General features: G+C 40.6%; 1 protein-coding gene across 5 annotated transcripts in view; it reads right to left on the bottom strand.

The window, feature by feature from the left end:
- Positions 1 to 3,047: 3,047 nt before the first annotated feature.
- The window catches only part of LOC109426523 (mediator of RNA polymerase II transcription subunit 13), a 51,033-nt gene continuing 34,935 nt past the window's right edge, over positions 3,048 to 19,145 (bottom strand). For 4 of the 5 annotated variants that reach the window (XM_062856087.1, XM_062856089.1, XM_062856088.1 and 1 more), the window contains 7 exons: positions 17,554 to 18,042; positions 15,413 to 15,583; positions 15,118 to 15,336; positions 7,832 to 7,939; positions 7,597 to 7,756; positions 4,468 to 4,621; positions 3,350 to 4,338 (listed from right to left, as the gene is read on the bottom strand). In XM_062856087.1, coding sequence (XP_062712071.1) covers positions 4,227 to 4,338; positions 4,468 to 4,621; positions 7,597 to 7,756; positions 7,832 to 7,939; positions 15,118 to 15,336; positions 15,413 to 15,583; positions 17,554 to 18,042 — 1,413 coding nt within the window. In that variant the 3' untranslated portion in view covers positions 3,350 to 4,226. Of the gene's footprint in view, positions 4,339 to 4,467; positions 4,622 to 7,596; positions 7,757 to 7,831; positions 7,940 to 15,117; positions 15,337 to 15,412; positions 15,584 to 17,553; positions 18,043 to 19,145 lie in introns of all 5 variants that reach the window. The other variant, XM_062856085.1, reaches the window with a different exon arrangement.

Raw genomic sequence — 19,145 nt, 5'->3', positions numbered from 1 at the left:
TTAGCTCGCACTGGAGCATCACATGACTTCATTGGCCCTGAGCCAGCTATTCCGGTATCCAAGTGTTGGGTGAAGCTTCAGATTGACACCTGGGCTGCCACTCAGCACAAACAATACTGGAATAGTTTGGAGTCATGTCGTCAAACAAAATTGTATTGTACTGAGCCATCTCTAGGGGTGGCAAAGTATCTAACAAATCAGGCCAAACATTTCAATAGGTCCTATCTGCATTTGAGAGGCTCTCTTTGTTCACTTTCTCTTTCAATTATTGCAATGCAATGGTACACTTTTCAACTATTTTTTCAGTACAAATCAAAAGACGATTGTTTTGATCATCGTTCAATGCAAGGAGACAATCATAATACAAATAAACAGCTGAGATATTAACGAAAGAGAGGGAAACCAAAGAGAGCCTCTCTTCTGCAGATAGGACCTTTAGACATGTTTGGCCTGAAATCTGTCAAAGCAGAATTGCAGCATGCTGGTCAAAGCATTGACTGGCCACTGCCGACTCAGTTATCACATGGCGAATATTCAGCAAGCTGATTCATTTGCATGTGATAGCTGTGAATCCGATTATGGAACTTCGTATCATTTAATATGTAACTGTCCAGTTTTTGCGCAATTGCGTTTCCGAGTACTCGGGAAACACTTATTAAGTGAAACTGACTTCAGAAACCTGAATCTTCAGGACGTTCTGTTGTTCTTGACCCGCTGTGATAAAGAGCTATAGGCTCTCTTTACGCTTTATGCATTATCACAGTGCCCTTCTCAGGGCGCTGTTCGAACCCATTGTGGCACGCTTATGCGTTATTACAGTGTCCTTTTCAGGACGCTATGTGAACCCATTGTGGTACGCTTTTGCGAGTATGACGTTCCTATTCCCTTACCTGTCCTTTCCCATCTCCTATCCTTTTTCCTTCCCTTCTCCGTCAGGTAAATGATGAATAGGCTCGTGTTCATGGCGATGGCACAAATTTCCCAAATGGAGGAGAACGTGCCTTTAGAGCCGACCTACTGATACCTGATACCTGATACCTCCCGGGATTTCTTACAGAGGTTTTCACGATACCTACCCTTTCAGTGTTTCTCGCTAGATTCCTCCTGGAGATCCTTCCAAAACTTATCCAAAGTTCTTTCAGAAAATGTTGTCCAACAGTTTCTCTAGGGATTTTTGCGAGATTATTGCAAAAGTTCTTTCGAGGATGTCCAGAGAATTTCCAGATATTTATCTAGGATTTTATCACCGGATTTCGTCCGTAGTTCCTCGGGATTTCTTCTGGAGCTTTTTAATATTTCCTCCTAGGATTTCTCCAATACGTCTTTGCGGAATTTCTAGAAAAACATTATGTATGGTATGTGGGGGCAAGATGGGTCAGGGGGCAAGATGGGTCAGTACCGTTTTCAACCGTACTATATATTTTTTGAATCTTTCAATAATTTTCCCAGATGAACGAAGTGGATACACAAAAAAGTGATATATTGTTTTAAAAATTCTTTACGTTCCTTGCACAGAAAAAAATAAAATATTTTTTCGTTATACTCCTTATGCTATACATTCCATATAACTACGTGTATTGTGTAGACGGGGCAAGATGGGTCACCCTAATTTTTCGGTATGTTTGCATAGTTTTTGAAAATGTTTTATTCTTCATTGAAAGGCTATTCTGTGACCTACATTATCGAAGCAATTAGATCACTGAGAGTTTGTGAAACTATTTTTGAATTTTTTCTACAAAAAATATAAGTTTTCAAAGTCCGTTCATGGCTACCTGAACAAAAATCTTCTAGTTCTGAGAATAATCTACCGATATGTTTCAACACTTTTTTCATGTAATCTGTACGTCTGTGAAGCTTAGATGTATAGAGAAAAAATAGAAGATATAGTATTTTTTGTTGGAGAAAAATCGAGTTTTCTGATAGCTGACCCATCTTGCCCCCGTAAGAATGAGGTGGGGCAAGATGGGTCATGTTTTGAAAATTGCTTGTCAAGAAGCAGGTTTCAAACTTTATGACCTTTCTATACTTTTATATCATAGCTGACTAGTGTATCTGAGAGTCGTGGTAGAATACAGAGAAATGCGATTTATATTCAGACAGTTATAGGGGTCCATTTCTTAGGTGACCCATCCTGCCCCCACTTACCATACTTGGATTTCTTCCGATATTTCTCCGGGAATTTCATACGTGAAATTTTGCATGATATTCCAAGAGACATTCCAAGAAAAAAAAAACTTTAAAAAAAACAAACTCTTCTCCAGCATCGCTCAGCACTCCTCGTCGAACCATTGCACAGTGGGGAAAAACCGACCCAAAAAGGCACCTAATTATTGCGGCTGATTGCGATCTTTGAAGTCCATCTTTTCCGAATGGAAAAATGTCAAGGAATCGATTGGTGATAGTTTCATTCACCGGAATTGAGTGTAAGTGTCCATTTTGCCCCATTTTCCCCTTAAAACACTGTTTTTCTGAATTAAAAAATAGTTTCAACTGATTGCGGCTAACCAACCATTTCCAATCTGATGTAGAATTAACCGGCGCATACTTTGGGACGCACCTCGATCTGTGTCTTTGACTGTAAGTACCCATTTTGCCTCATTTTCCCCTAAAAATACTATTTTTCTGAATTAAAAAGATGTTTCAACAATCAATTTTTACTTGGTAGTGGTTGTGCACAATGGTGACCACTATTAAGCCTACCAAATATTTTTTCGGGAAAAGCTTTGTATTTCAAGTAATTCAAGTTTAGATGCATTCCACCATACAAAATTAAATTGATTTACTCCTGCTGATCAACTGTGGCTGCGCGCAAAGCGGGTAGTCCATTATCTTCACCTGCCCAAAAAATCGTGTAGTCCACTCTGACTTGACGCCGATAGTGTAGTGCAATGTAGAACTGGTGAGATAACGGTATTTCTATGGTTCCGAAAACTGCGAACCCATACGAATTACCATACGAACCATACGAATTACCAGAAGATTAAGAAACAAGGATACCTACTTACACAATTTAAAAGTCATCAAACAATGAATTCATCGTCGCCAGATTGCATTATTGATAAACATTTTATTTCTTATTTTTCTGTGTATTTTCATCACTGTGAACATTGCAACATCGTTTGAATCTGTAGTCTCTCTCTGTTTGATTTCACACCGCAGTTTTAGCTCAACTCTCTCTTTCGGAGCCATTGCTCTGCCACTAAAATTGGTTTTGAGTCGTTTCTCACCTAGTAGGTATACTTTGCTCTCGGCTCTCTATCTGTCCCTAAATATGTTATTGTTTTTTTTTTCAGTGCATAAAATAAGGAATACAACAATTATTTCTGTCATGCGTGTGGATGTCTTTTGGTGATCTACATCACATGAAATCTTTTGCTCAACAAATGGCGGTATTTATTTTATTTACTACATTTTTTTGTATATCTTTCCTAGCATGCAAAGTTGGCTTTTGAATTTAGAACAATTCGAATATTGTTTGAAATACTATAATCAGAACAGATAGAAGCTTCCTGCGCTTTTTGGGTAGGGTATGCGAAATAAGTCAATGTTAAACAAAACATCACCAGCCAGGAGATTGATAGAGTCGTTCTACTGTGTGACAATGTTTTCGTATTCATTTTATTGTATTACTTTATGCTCACAATTGAGGCCTATTAGGCTGACAAAAATCACATTGACTCTCCCCGAAAAATAAAAAAGACGTGGGGGAAAACTAGACTTTACTTACTGAAGATCATTGGATATGGAAGTTGCCTGCTTTTAACTTTCTGTCTCTGTCACAGATGATTCGTGATTGGGTTTATGGTGTAACCTACCACAGTAGGCTATTTTGCACTTTTTTTTGTTAAGTAGGACTCTCCGGTACGGCGTCATGCTTCCACAGCCAATTTTCGGGATTAGGTGTAAAATATTGTGCTCTGCTTCGTTCACTGTTCATGTACAATTACTGTTCTCACTGACTCGGCCGGTTGGTTGGCAGCACTTCCAAGCTTCCATCACTTCCTCAGGGCGGCACTCTCGCTATGGTTCTGCATCATTCGCTTACTTCGTTACAATTTAGCTTAAAATTAAGTATTGATAAAAATAGGATAATCTTCACTGAATCTGAATGTTTTTTTTTGCGGCTGCTAGTTGCTACTACTTTCGCTCCTTTATCACACGGGGTTGACCATGTCGCTAACAGCCGGAAAGACCGGCGCGGCAGTCAATGGCGACGGAACAGCGGGCTAGTAGTTTTGTCGGTTGTTGTTACCGGTCACAAACTCCTTGAATGCCAGCTTGATTTCCAGGTCCATGTTTTCGTCGTCCACCAGGTCGTCGGGGTCACCTTCCTCGTCACTGAAAGATGAATGTTACAATACAGTATAGTGCATTTCGGCTCCGTAGAGTGTTGCATGCACAAGAGCCTTCCAAAATATAAATCAGAAAAAGGCTACAACACACTACACAACGTTTCTCATCACTTACTCATACTCCTCGAAGGTGATGGGGGCTTGAGTTTCTAAGAAATCGTTTTCCTCCTGGGTCATGACTTGGCCGTCGGGACCGTAGAACACGGGACTGTCGTGGAACTCGCCTGCTGCCGAAACAGACTCACTCATTTGCGGCTGAATGACGGGTACTGTGAAATTTGGAGCACAGATAGATTTTAGTGTTTATGATCAGCTGACCATTATATTTCTAACGGGCCTATCCTGATTTGGCATAATCTGGTCATTTGGCATAATACAATTAAAAGTCCACTTGACATAACATAAAGAACAGAAGAAGAAACATAACCATGATGAAGAAAACTACCAAATAGGGTTTTTATCTCATTTTCGTCTTCCTAAGCACCGACCAATAATGATCGAGTTTATTTTTGCACCTCGCCTAATGCCTCATTGCCAATTTGGTATCACTTGCTAATTTATAAGTGGCTTGAGAAAAACGACCAAAACGTTTCAAATTTTTGCCCACAAGATCATTATAGGTACGTTAACACAGTGCAACGCGGAAATCATTCTCTGTGGTTGTGAAAAATGATGTTCCGTATGCAGAAAATCCACGCACACTTTTGCTTGCATCCTCCCTAGACGATGAAAGCTTTTGTTTACATTTTACCGACGGGGAAAAAATGATTTATTTGATTAACTGAACAGCTTTTGCTGCATTCTGTTACAGTAAAATCCAATTTTGAAGTGCTACAGAGCTTTTGTGGAGTGTGAATGGGGCACGTTCGGTGTGGTACTAGATTTGTAATAATGAGCTGAATTTTAGTATGGTGAGAAGGTCAATTCTCCGTTTCTGCAATGAAATGGTGCAAAAAGCGTGGGTATTATGATTCCTTGCCTAATTTGATGCTGTTTGAACAAAACTTTGGATTACTATGTTGTTTATGTTGCAAGAAATGGAGAAAACAGCAACACTGTTGCCCAAAGTTTTGCTCAAACAGCATCAAATTAGACAAGGAATCATAATACCCACGCTTTTTGCACCATTTCATTGCAGAAACGGAGAATTGACCTTCTCACCATACTAAAATTCAGCTCATTACTACAAATCTAGTACTTCACCGATCTGTCCTATTGAAGGTTGGTTCAACAAGTGCGTCTGGGGTAGTGAAATTGAACGGTGATGAAGATCAACTCGACTAGCTGCTGCTTTGGTGCGGTTTCCATCGTCTTGTGCAAAACGAGAAAAAATGTGAAGTGGAGTGAAATTGAAACGTGAAATTTTGCGTAATTATTCGATTTCTAGTGCTAAGGAGAGTGGTTATCGATAGTCTACATCTTTTTGCTTGCATCTAATGAGGCATCGGCAAAGGTAAGTAAGAATATCTCTAATGATTTGATATTTTTCTTCTGAGGAGACAAATATTAGAGCATGCGACGAAGTAAATTTTTACCCTATATGAATAATATAAAATGATCATAATGCCAAAAGATCACTCAGTGTAACTTAATTATGGGACTACTACGAAAATCCGAATCACAAAAGGCCGAATACATGTAAGCCCGAAAGTTGTTGCTTTCGTTACGTTTGGCATTTCATTACTTTCGTCCTTCGGTTACGATCGGCCTTTCGTGGTAGTTACACAGCTTTCGGGCTTTCGTGATTCATCCTTTTATGATTGTCCATTTAATTATGCCAAATGACTTTATACCAAACGATTTGATGCCATGTCCGCCCTCATTCCTATCAGAATAAAGTAGGTACATGGTTGCAAGTAAAGACAGAGACACGATTGATTAACTATTGATTATTACATAATAGGGTGATTCGCCTATTGTTAAACACTACCCAAATGTTGAACAGTTTCTGAAAATTATCCTCCTCTCCTCTTCTTGGCGTAACGTCCTCACTGGGACAAAGCCTGCTTCTCAGCTTAGTGTTCAATGAGCACTTCCACAGTTTTTAACTGAGAGCTTCCTCTGCCAATGACCATTTTGCATGTGTATATCGTGTGGCAGGCACGAAGATACTCTATGCCCAAGGAAGTCAAGGAAATTTCCTTTACGAAAAGATCCTGGACCGACCGGGAATCGAACCCGTCACCCTCAGCATGGTCATGCTGAATACCCGTGCGTTTACCGCCTCGGCTATATGGGCCGAATCAAACTAGGTACATATAGTAATTATTGCTCAATGTAATCGTATTTTGTAAATACACCTCAACCTTATTTTACGTCCACTCTTGTTTGGTCGAAAATAATTTCTACCGTAACAACAATGAAGAAACTCAACACTTTTATATTTTTTAACACTTCGCTTGACTAAGCAGATTTATCGAAAAATATAAAAGTGTTGAGTTTTGTCGTTGCGTGCTCGGTAGAAATTATTTTCGATCAGCCATGAGTGGACGTAAAATAAGGTTGAAGTGTACGACGATTCGAATCAAGTACAAGACACTGAAGATGATCTTACAGTTGAGGTCGAAATACGTATCTGTCAAAGGATGCAAATTCTTAGTGGAATTCAAAGGAAAAATACTTAACGCGATTTTCTTTTTACTTAAAATCTAATTAAAAACGGTTTGATGTACGGTGTTAGACTTTGGACGGAGAAAAAAATGTTAAATTTAAATTTATACGTTCAATATGTAGTCCGTCCAAAGTCTAACACCATACTTACATCAAACCGTTTTTAATTAGATTATGTTTTAGATTTTATAGAGGCATTTTAAAATCTTCCCCTATGTTATAGGGATAGGGATTTTTCAAAACATAATCGCTCTTCTTCTTCTTTTTCATGCAACATCAAATCACCAATGGGAAGTAGAAGAAATGAGTGGATCTAGACGTCCTCTGGATGTTTTTCAAGTACAGTTGAATTATGCACGGAAAAATGAATGAAAACAAATTGTTCATTACCAATCGTTCAACAATTGACGAATTACGCTACTAAATGAGTTTTCCACTCGAAAAATGTTATGAAAAGCTCAAATTTTGAGTATGTGGAATTCTATCCGATATGAAATTAAACTAAGTAAAGTTGTTTTGGTGTTGGTTAGTAATTGTTAGTACAATGTTGTAGATGTATATAGTAAAAGGTTCAGTCTTTGCCATATATTCCTCGTTAGTGTTTGTTATCTGTTTTCAAGAAATGTGCACTAACCGACTTCCTCATTGCGGCCCCAGGACTTTTGCTGCAGATCTAGCACTGAGCGAATGAAGCGTCCAGTGGAGTTATCGGTCGAGCCTTCGAGTTTCTCTAACGTGTGGAGGATGTCCATCAACTCGTCACGACGATCTCGTTCCAACTCGTAACCACAGAGCTGCCAAAGAGCAAAAAGCGGAGAAAAGCGAGTTTAGACGTCTTCTTTGGGTGTGAAGTCGAGCTGATAGCTTACCTTTAGGCATTGGCAGACGCATTTGATGTTTTCGGGACCTTCTTTACTCAGAAGGACTTTGGCAGCTTCGATGATTCGCATTGCTATTTCGGCATTCCTATTCAAATCCTGGAATTACGTACAACAATGGTAAATTATTATTATTATTTATTTATTAAAGAGGTTTTAACAAAAAGTCATTCGCCTCCGTTACATTGGTAAATGTTATTAATGTTAATTAATTGATAATGGTGAATCGCAGGTTGATTACACGACTAGAAGCAGACCAACGACTCGACCGACGACAATACGCCTTCAGAAACGGAAAAGGACTTGACAGTTATCTCGCAGACTTTGAAAATGCCCTGCACGAACCTCTGATTACCGGCAAACATTGTGATGCAGCACTGTTGGATATTTCTAAGGCCTATGATACCGCGTGGAGGTATCCTATAATCAACACGCTAATTTCGTGGGGCATACGTGGTCGCATAGCAGGTTTCATCAAAAGTTTTCTAACCGATCGATCGTTCAAGGCAGTCGTGGGCGGCATAACATCTGATTATCGCACACAAGCAAACGGGGTCCCTCAGGGTTCCGTATTATACGTATCCCGGGCCCCCACATTTTAGGGGCCCCACAAAATTCAACTTCACGAAAAAAAATGTAAAGTAAGAAAAAAAGAGTAGTGCAAGAAATATCTCTTGTTTTGATTTTTTTTCATAAGAACTTCGAATTACTGTCTACTGGCAAGATGTATGTGATATGTTGTGATTCTTTTGAGTAAGACTGCAAATATTTGTCCATCTATTAAAAAAAAAAAATCCCTCCAAAATATATTAACATTTATTTTTGTTGTGCATTTGCTTAAGAAAAATCACCGGATATCCTGAAAAAAATTTTCAACTGAATTCTAGAGGAACTCCAAACCTCTATAAATTACAGTTAAAGAACAATAAAGTTCCTGCTAAATTTGAGGGCTGTCCAGAAACCACGTGGTCATTTTTTTGGGACTTTTCAAACCCCCCCCCCCCCCCCTCCCCCCGCGTGGTCATTAGTCCATACGAAATTTTTTATTTGTCCTTACAAAATGATCATTGGACGAACCCACCTAAAACCCCCCCCCCCCTAATGACCACGTGGTTTATGGACAACCCCTTGTTTGTTTTTTTTTTCTGTAAACAGTTTTTGAAAACATTTTGAAGAATATTCTACAAAGTTCTTGAAAGAATCAAAGGATTTTTTTTCGAAATTTAGAATTGTTTTTGGAATTCTTGTGTTTGATTTTACTTAGACAGCTTACGACTTACTTAAATCGGAGAACACCAAATCTGTTGAATCATTTTTAGAGGAAATCTAGCCTGAATTTAAGGCAGATTATTGTGAAGAGTTTCTGTTCAAACTTTTTGAGTACAGAGATTTGCTCACAGAAATGAGGATGAATCCATGGCGAACTCAGGACGAAATTTATTAAGAAAATTTCAATAGAAATTTGTAGAGAATGGCTAAAAACTTGTATAGGTTTTCTGCTTACAATTTTTAAGAAATTTAATAGAAAATTTTATTGAAAATTGAGTGAAAAATTCCTTCAGGAACTTATTATAATGTTCTTCCAAAATTTCTATACCATTTTTAATAAGAATATTCTCTGTGATACCAGAGTAATGTGGCAAATTCTTTTGAAAGGCCGCCAAAACCATCCCTAACAGTCGCGTTAGATCAAGTTTTTGTTAAGTGTTTTATATTTATATTGATCGACCAGCAAGTTCTCCAGAGATAGCAGCAGAAATCCAATATAAATTTTCTTTGGATTTCACAAAAACGACCCCATCGTACACGCTACAAATTTTACTAGAAATTTCTTGAACATTTCAGCTATAAATTCTTGTAGTTTCTCTATGAACTCTGGCTTGAATTTCGACTAAATCTCGGATCCAATGCGGCGAATGTACTCTTGAAAAGAATTATTTACTTTATATAATTATCATTACTTTCACGCTGGAATTTTGGGTTGGTATAAATAATTCAATGGATATTGACATTTTCCATAGTTCTGCTTATTGTTATATATTCACAAACTTCCACAACTACAACTACATTAATACCTTCATTAACATATTTGCAAGAAAGATTAATATGTTATAGTTTTTTTCCATGTTATATGGGCAAAATTTATCTTCATTATAAAGGGCCCCCACAACGCTGTGGCCCCGGGCCCCCACATTTGTAAATCCGGCCCTGGTTAAGGCACTACAGCTCGTTCCAGAGAACAGTCCAACAGTGGTTTATTCTGATTCAGCAAGCTGCTTGATGGCGGTTGATCACGGTACATCTAGTCATCCCTAGATACAGCAAATAGAAACTCTTGCCAGAGATAAAAACACCGCTGGGTACCTGCACATGTGGGCATTGCAGGAAATGAGAAAGCGGATCGACTCGCTACAACGGGGCTCCTAGGCGCTGAACTCAATACACCAATTCCGGCGATGGATGCGAAGAAAATTGTCAAGCAATACATCAGATACAGCTGGGAAGGCGAATGGCGAAATTCTGACGAGAGCTTCTTACGTAGAGTAAAAGGCACAACAATTCGCTGGCAGGACAGGAAATGCAGCAAAAAACGACGAGCAATCACTCGATTGCGTATTGGGCATATCAATATCTCTCATCGCACCATATTTTCCCGAAACAGCAATATATGTGACGCTTGCGGAGAAGATGTAACCGTTATACATATCCTCGCTAACTGTCGTAAGTACGAAGCAGAAAGGATAGAAGCTCAGCTGGACGCGGACATCAGCAACATTCTCAGCAACGATTAAGCAAACGAGTAAAAATTAATTACCTTTTTGAAAAAATGTCAGTCGTTAGATAGAATTTAGGTTTAACTTTAAGTTTGTTTTTGCAGAGGCGAATGACCCAAGTTAAAACCTCTTTAATAAATAATAATAATAATAATAATAATAATAATAATAATAATAATAATAATAATAATAATAATAATAATAATAATAATAATATTTATTTTATTTATTAGCTTTATTAAGGAGATTTTCAGCCCGCGGCTGGTTCATCTCCAAAGAATAATAATAATAATAATAATAATAATAATAATAATAATAATAATAATAATAATAATAATAATAATAATAATAATAATAATAATAATAATAATAATAATAATAATAATAATAATAATAATAATAATAATAACCCCACGCAGCTACCAGAGTTCATTACCAGGGGTATCACTTATCTTCTGCCGAAGGACCAAAACACAGCTGACCCAGCAAAGTACAGACCAATAACGTGTCTTTCGAGTCTGTACAAAGTGCTGTCGTCGGTGATAGCGAGGAGGATACAAACTCACTGCGATGCCAACAACGTGATGACCGAAGAACAAAAAGGGTGTCGCAAAAACACGCAAGGCTGCAAAGATCAGGTCATTATAGATGCAGTCATTGTGGGTCAAGCCACCGATAAGCAGAGGAACCTGAGCATGGCGTACATCGACTACAAGAAGGCGTACGACTCAGTGCCGCACTCGTACCTTCTTAAGGTGCTGCAGTTGTACAAGGTAGACGGGAACGTCATCAGGCTGATGCAACACGCGATGGGGATGTGGAGCACGTCCCTACAAATCACCGACGGAACAGCTGTGTTGCGGTCCAGAACTCTCAGCATCAGGAGGGGTATATTTCAAGGCGATACCTTCAGTCCGCTATGGTTTTGCCTTGCAATGAACCCCCTCAGCAGAGCACTCAACCAATGCAACTATGGCTACCAACTGAAAAGTGGGGGAAGGAGTACAATAATAACCCACACCTTCTTTATGGACGACCTGAAGCTGTTTGCGGAATCAGTACAGAGGCTGCATCAACTGTTGCAGCTTGTGACGGTGTTCAGCAACGACATCCGGATGGAGTTTGGAATTGACAAATGTCGGTCAGTCCATCTTCGCCGGGATCAAGTAGTGGACGCCAGCTGTTTCCGCGTCAACGAACAGGAGGAGATTCGGAATATGGTTGAAGGCGAAGTGTACAAGTACCTCGGCTTCCTGCAACTTAGAGGTATTCGCCACACAGCGATCAAGAAGGAACTGCAGGACAAGTTCTTGCATCGTGTCAACTGTGTTCTGAGGAGCTTTCTGTCAGCCGGCAACAAGGTGAAGGCGATCAACACGTTTGCTGTGCCCCTGTTGACCTACAGCTTTGGGGTGGTAAAGTGGACCAAGACTGACCTCGAGGCGTTAGAACGAGCAGTACGAGTGGCGTTCACCAAGCACCGCATGCGCCATCCAAAGTCGTCCATAGAGAGAGTCACCCTGCCACGCGCAGTAGGAGGAAGAGGCGTCACCGATATCCAGGCACTATGTGTCTCCCAGATCCAGCAGCTGCGGGCATATTTCGTAGAAAGCCAGAACCGTCACGAAATGTACCGCACTGTATGTGAAGCTGACCACGGTTACAGCGCCCTGCATCTGGCGCAGGAGGATTATCGGCTGAACTGCGACATCAAGACCGTCGACGAGATGATCGTAACGTGGAAGCAAAAGGAGTTGCATGGGACGCACCCCCATCAACTGGAACTCGAGCACATCGATAAGGCGGCGTCAAACGCGTGGCTGGTGCGGGGTGACCTGTTCTCAGAAACAGAAGGTTTCATGGTAGCCATCCAGGACCGGGTAATTGCGACGAAGAACTATCGGCGGTACATATTGCACGAGGACGTGGAGGACCGTTGTAGGAAGTGTAATTCAGTAGGAGAAACGATCGAGCATGTCGTTGCAGGCTGTTCAGTGTTAGCTGGATCAGCTTACCTCGATCGTCACAACGAAGTTGCCAAGATTGTGCACCAACAGCTTGCTTTAAAGCACAACTTGGTCGACAGATTTGTACCCTACTACAAGTACCAGCCGGGCCCGGTTCTGGAAAATAGTTGCATAAAGCTGTACTGGGATCGCGAGATTATTACGGACGTCCTCATTCGTGCCAACCGGCCTGACATTGTGGTTTTCGACAAAAGGATGAAGCGAGTAACTCTCATCGACATCGCTGTACCGTTAGACCATAATGTCCAATCAACGTTCTCCGGCAAGATAACCAAGTACCACGACCTAGCGGAGGAGTTGAAGCAGATGTGGCACCTGGAGGACGTCCGTATAGTTCCGGTTGTCCTCTCGGCAACCGGAGTTGTCCCTAAATCTCTCCTGAGGTCCCTAGACGAGCTGGAATTGAAGAAGGACCTGAACAGCATCCTGAAAGCGGTGATTCTTGGAACCTGTAGTATAGTTAGGCGGTTCCTGAATCATCACAACTGAAAGTACATCCAAAAGCAGACTCATTAGGATAAGCTAAAAAACCGGCTAATGAGATCCACAGAGCCTAATCCCCTTTGGCATTCCGATTGCCCGGGGTAGGTGAAAGTTTCCAGCAATTTTTGCTGAGAAGTGCCAAAACTCTATAATAATAATAATAATAATAATAAAAATCAACCAGATTTGAACCATATTTTGAATTAAAAAAATCTTTGTTCAAAAGTGTCCAAAATGTTGGAAGTTAGGTAGCGTTGAACGCTCGGGTAGCGTCGAACCTTCAGGTACGTGAATGGCTGCAGTATTGTTGGTAGGTACAATTGTTGGAGAGATGGCAGAGGTATGAAGTTTAGAAGAAAAATGTTGAATTGTATATACCTGAATGGAATAAAGAGTGTGGCGGTTGCAGATTGAGGTATCAGTCGGCAGCCGTCTAGTTTGATGGAAGGTGTCTAGCGTTTTATTTTCATTGTAATTTAAAAACAGGCATCGATGGAGCTAGCCTCGCTATGGCCTGCGTGGCCATGGTGGACTAGCCTCCAACAGGTTATGGGCCCAGGAGCGTGTTCCACAGCACGTATCGACCGGGAGAAGGATCGGCCGCATAAGTCGCTGAGTCGCAGCACGGGATCCTTGGGCGGATGGATTGGCTGCAACGGAGGACAGGATCCATGGGAATGTTGGCGATACGGGTCAACTGGATGACTGCTGGCTGGTCACCGGATGGAGCTCGAGGATTGTTGAGTTGGATCGGATGCAGCTCGGTGGTCGCACCTGGACGAAGAGGTTGGCGACAGGAGGAGTGATCCGGAAGACAACATAAAGGTGGAGCTCGGAGATGGACCTGGTCGGAGCTCGGAACTGGTGTAGAGCTGGTGCAAGCGTCGGAGTTGGGCCACTTGCCAAGCGTTGGAGTGAGAAGGAGCTTCGAGCCAGGAGGAGGTAATCGTGTTTTGGAAGGCTGCGACGCTAAGGAGGAGTGTTGGAAGTTAGGTAGCGTTGAACGCTCGGGTAGCGTCGAACCTTCAGGTACGTGAATGGCTGCAGTATTGTTGGTAGGTACAATTGTTGGAGAGATGGCAGAGGTATGAAGTTTAGAAGAAAAATGTTGAATTGTATATACCTGAATGGAATAAAGAGTGTGGCGGTTGCAGATTGAGATATCAGTCGGCAGCCGTCTAGTTTGATGGAAGGTGTCTAGCGTTTTATTTTCATTGTAATTTAAAAACAGGCATCGATGGAGCTAGCCTCGCTATGGCCTGCGTGGCCATGGTGGACTAGCCTCCAACACAAAGTAGGCGCGTTTCAAAACTAGCCCCGCACGACGGTACATTGTTTTTCGATAGCATGATTCTGAACAAAGATAATAGCAAGTGAATGTAAATCTTTGCAAATGAATGGTCGCATCCCTGTTGAAAATAGACCAATTTACTGTAAAATCGTGAAATAAATGAAATCGCTATAACTTTTTCTCTTGTTTAAAAATTCAAGTTAAGTTAAACGTTTTTCAGAGTTCATTATATAAGTCATAAATGGTCAAAATTTCATTACCTTTGGTTCATTGAATCCGGAGATATAACAGCTCAAAGTTGGCAATCGGATAGTTTTACCTTTTTTAAGAATTTTTATAATTTCTTGGAGAATAGCCCGATCTTTTCCAAATTTGGACCACTGATACACAACTATTTGCTACTTACAGTGAAAATTTGAGAACACTTGATGCCCTTTTTGAAAAGTTATAGCTAGTTAAACATTTTTTGAAAAGTGAAAGTTTTGCCTGTTCCGATCATTTTGTCTATCCCCTGTACGATGCCTAATAAGGGCCTGGTTGAGCTTGAATAGAACGAATTGTAGCCCACCATGTTTTTAAATCACACAACGTACACAACTCAAACATGCGATTTTATTTGTTTTATATGACTTTTATCAAATCCACGATACCATCCTAATCATAGTGCAAAGAAAGTGGATAAAAATTAAATAAGATACTCACATTCGGTTTCCTCAGCTGCATGTACAGCTCGGCCAGGAAGAGGGTCGTCCCGCGCACCTTGATCTGCTCGTTGGTCATGAAGCCGAGTAGCTCCGACTGTTGGTGGGACATCTTCATGCTCAGCAGCTGCCACAGCACACCGGTCGAGTTCTCGTCCAAACTATCCAGCAGTTTGCACAGGCGGGCCCCCATGTAGCGGAAGTTCTGCTCCTTGATTGACTGTATTTTGGTGGAAAGCAAAAACAGATGTGAGAAACTGTGTGTCGCGAGAAAAGAGTGCGTTTCAACAACATACATGTTCAAAGATAATTTCCACCGCGTTGCTCAACACGAAGTGATTGTTCCGGAATTCGGCAAAGGTACCCTTGAGCTTTCGTTGGATGCTATCGAACATGCCGGGATTGTCATACAGCTCGGCAATCACCTCGGTAAGGTAGTCCAGCGCGAATGTTTCGTTTTCCGAAATCTAGATGGGGGAAAGGAAGTATAAAATTTGATGTGATCGTGGCTTACCAGGAAGATATCAGTGTCTCATTACCGGACTAGTTTGGGGTCGAAGGATTTCCGCATTCAATGAAAATTTTTGAGATTTAGTAGGGTTTCGAACTACTTGGGCACCCGCGCCAATTCCCGGCACCTCACAGCAAAACAAATCAAAATATCTCTTACCGCTCATTTTCCAAACGCACTTCCGTGGGTAATCATCTCCCGCAACATTTCCGCAACGGGATCCACAGTCAATTAGCTACACGATCACTCTGAAGCCGCACAAGTGCTCAAAACATCTATCACACGCAGGCGAGTGCACTTCGTCAGCACAAAGATGGGTGCCGAAGTGATTTCCCATTTGATTTTGCTGGAAATTCGGCACTGGTGCCAAGAGTTGGTGCTGGACTAGATGCAGTAAACTCGTTCAAAATCAACTTTTCGGCACAAAATCTTCACAACAATCACTGTTAACAGCAAGTTCACGCAATAAGGTATCTGATATGCCACAAAAGTTCAGCTTATTGGACGCAGTGGCTTAATTTCCTCAACAGGGGAGGATATGAAAAAGGAATCTGATTCAGATGAAAGAAGTGGCCGCAAATAGGGTCAAAACCCTATCTTCTACATGATTACAATACTCTCTTTTGGGGCACCCACCCACAAGCATTCAATTTTCATACGTAGTAATCAAAAGACATGTGAATTCTGAGCATTTTGTAAACGATTCAATAATCGTAGATTCTGAATATCCTAAAAAACTTAATATAAAAGCTTCACAATAGGCTTTTTAGATTGATAAGCAGATTGGTTTACATAAAGAGGCATGTCACTAAGATGAACATCACGCTCAAAATCCAGCAGATTTCAAAACAAATTTATCATTTATCATCTGGATAACAGTGGAATCATTTAACAAAATCATAAAAACTTCTCTTGAATAGTCGGTGATTGGTGATGACTAAATGATAGTTTTTTTAGCCTTATTTGACATAAACCAATTAGTCAACTTGTTACTAATTCTGTTAGACTATTGTCTATTTATCTACCATACAATATGAGCGGTTCCATTAAAATGAAGCCTCTCAAATAACAATCTGAGCTGGCCCAGATAAGGTGATGAGCATTGATATCACTACCAACAATCAGTAAAAGACCTTGTGAAATGCTATATGAGATGACCTGTTTAAATAGTTTCTCATGCAGCAAATAAATCGAAGAATAGATGAATTTCCCATTGAGATCTCCAATACTTTCATCAATTGATGCGCCGTCACATCTTTGACGGTTTGTTAGTTCAACAATGAGTGTAACAACACTTGTTCGACAAGCGCACATGTTCGAGGCATGATACGCGAGGTTACCATTTATTTATTTTTTTTTTAACAAAATGGAGTTTACATTGCCATCTACATAGAAGTTCTGTCTGTGAAAGTAAGGATTTTTTAAACTCTGACCCAACAGCTGTATTCCTATTTACCGTCCAAATTCCATTCTATTCGAAGACCCTTCGACCCGTTTTGTCCGATAATGAAAAAAATAATGGAAAGCATATGTGACAAAATCAATAATTAAAATGCAACTTTTTGATTTTACGAGAAAGCAGACAACGCACATTGTGGACAAACCTGGACAGGCAAATGAACGATGGGTGAATATTATTAAACGTTACAAAGCAATCAACAACAACACATGCATACGAATAAAAAAGCAACAAAATCATACCGTCTCCAATTAGTACGCAACATAAATGTAATGCAAGCCAGACAGAGGATTAGAGAGAGGTCCATTCGCATCAGCTTATGGACCACGGAGGTACACCTAAGGAAATGGAAGCATGCTCAAACGGTTCAAACATGTTCGTGCGTAAAAGTGAAGCGATGTTCGAAAGTATTTTCTGGAACTCTCGAACCAGCATTCTAGTCTGCGTGCATGTTCGTGCGCCCCTACCTGATCGGAATCGGCGTCAGCTCCGAAATCATTGCTTCCTCCGGGCATCCCGTGATGATGCTGTTGCTGCTGCTGATGATGATTGAGGTGATGCTGCTGTTGATGATGATGTTGCTGGTGGTGGTGATGCTGCGACTGGTGGTGATGTGACGGCATGTGAGGATTCTGCGCATTGCTTAACCGCGACTTCAGGTTACCAGAATTGTTCTTGCTTCTATTGTCATGCTGTGGCATCATGCCTACGCCACCGGACTGTTGGGCCACTGCTGCCGCCATTCCTCCGAGCATCGGATGGTGCAGCTGATTGTTGAGCGCCGTTGACGAGCAACCGAAGAACTGAAAGCCCGGACCACCGACGTTTTGATGCATCGGATGATGCGGCTGCTGTTGCTGCTGCTGGTGGAGATGGTGTTGTTGCAGACCTAGATCCCTGTAAGATCTTGGTTGGTTCTGATGCTGCTGATGGTGGTTATAGTGCGAGTTTCGTAGCTGAAGATTGTTGTTCCGGGTGTCGATACAATGTTTGTGTTTTGTATGGTAGGGGTCGAATAGATATTGTACGATTTTTATCGATTTGTGCAGACACGTTTAGTAACGATCCGTGCATGTTTAGGGACATTCGTAGATGTTGTGTACAATATAGAATATATAAATAGGATATATATAAAGATATACAGGATTAGTATTGAGAAATATAAAAATGCCTAGCGTTTGCTTAGGTGAGTATAACCACCCAACGAGCATGTAAAGATTAGAAAAGGATTGTGTTGTACCCATGTATACTAATTAATTTTCGATTTTTAAGAAACCAGTACAATTTCCTATAATATTACACTTGGGAATATGAAAAAAAAATGCTGCTTTTCCTATCTACTGAATTAGTGCACCGGTAAACGATCCGATTCATCTGCCTGGTACGTATTTCAACAACTTGTTTCGAAAAACGGCAATCCCAAACAATCAACTTGTGATTGTCACTGCAACTGGACGCCAACTATTGTAATTGTTCAAATTTTAAATCAAGGTTGGAGATACATATATCAAAAAGTAAATTGGTTCTTCTAATGTTGCTAAAGTAAAGATTGATAGCACATTGTAGATTCAGTTCTTAAATATACAGATGAAATTTGAGTTAAATAGAAATGTATTCATTTTTTTTTACTTGAATGACCGACATGAAATTTTGATAGAAAACAATAAGACAGCAAACATCTAGAACTGCACATTTATACATCCAGAGATTGCATTCAATCAACTACTAGTACAACAATTTGATTGTCAGCCGAATTAGCAAACGCCAGGGCACAACACTTTCCCTTCTCTGTAGTATTGATGGTTAATCGTGACCTTTTAACCACATCCATGCTCTCGATATTGGGTATGTCAGAGCCAGAACCAGCGACTTATATAGAGGATAATATGTACAAACCACAGCTGCCACATCAACCCGTCACACCATTAAAACTTTCGCTCTTTCGTTTTTCGCACAAAGCACAGCACTCATTCTGCACACCATACGGCATTCATTCATTGATTGGATCATTAGCCTGATCTAGGCACGAGACCAATCATCATCATTCACCGTTGGTAGC

The sequence above is a fragment of the Aedes albopictus genome, chromosome 3, assembly GCF_035046485.1.
Source record: "Aedes albopictus strain Foshan chromosome 3, AalbF5, whole genome shotgun sequence".
NCBI lineage: Eukaryota > Metazoa > Arthropoda > Insecta > Diptera > Culicidae > Aedes > Aedes albopictus.
The sequence above is the reverse complement of the archived record's forward strand: the minus strand, read 5'-3'. Positions and strand labels throughout refer to the sequence as shown.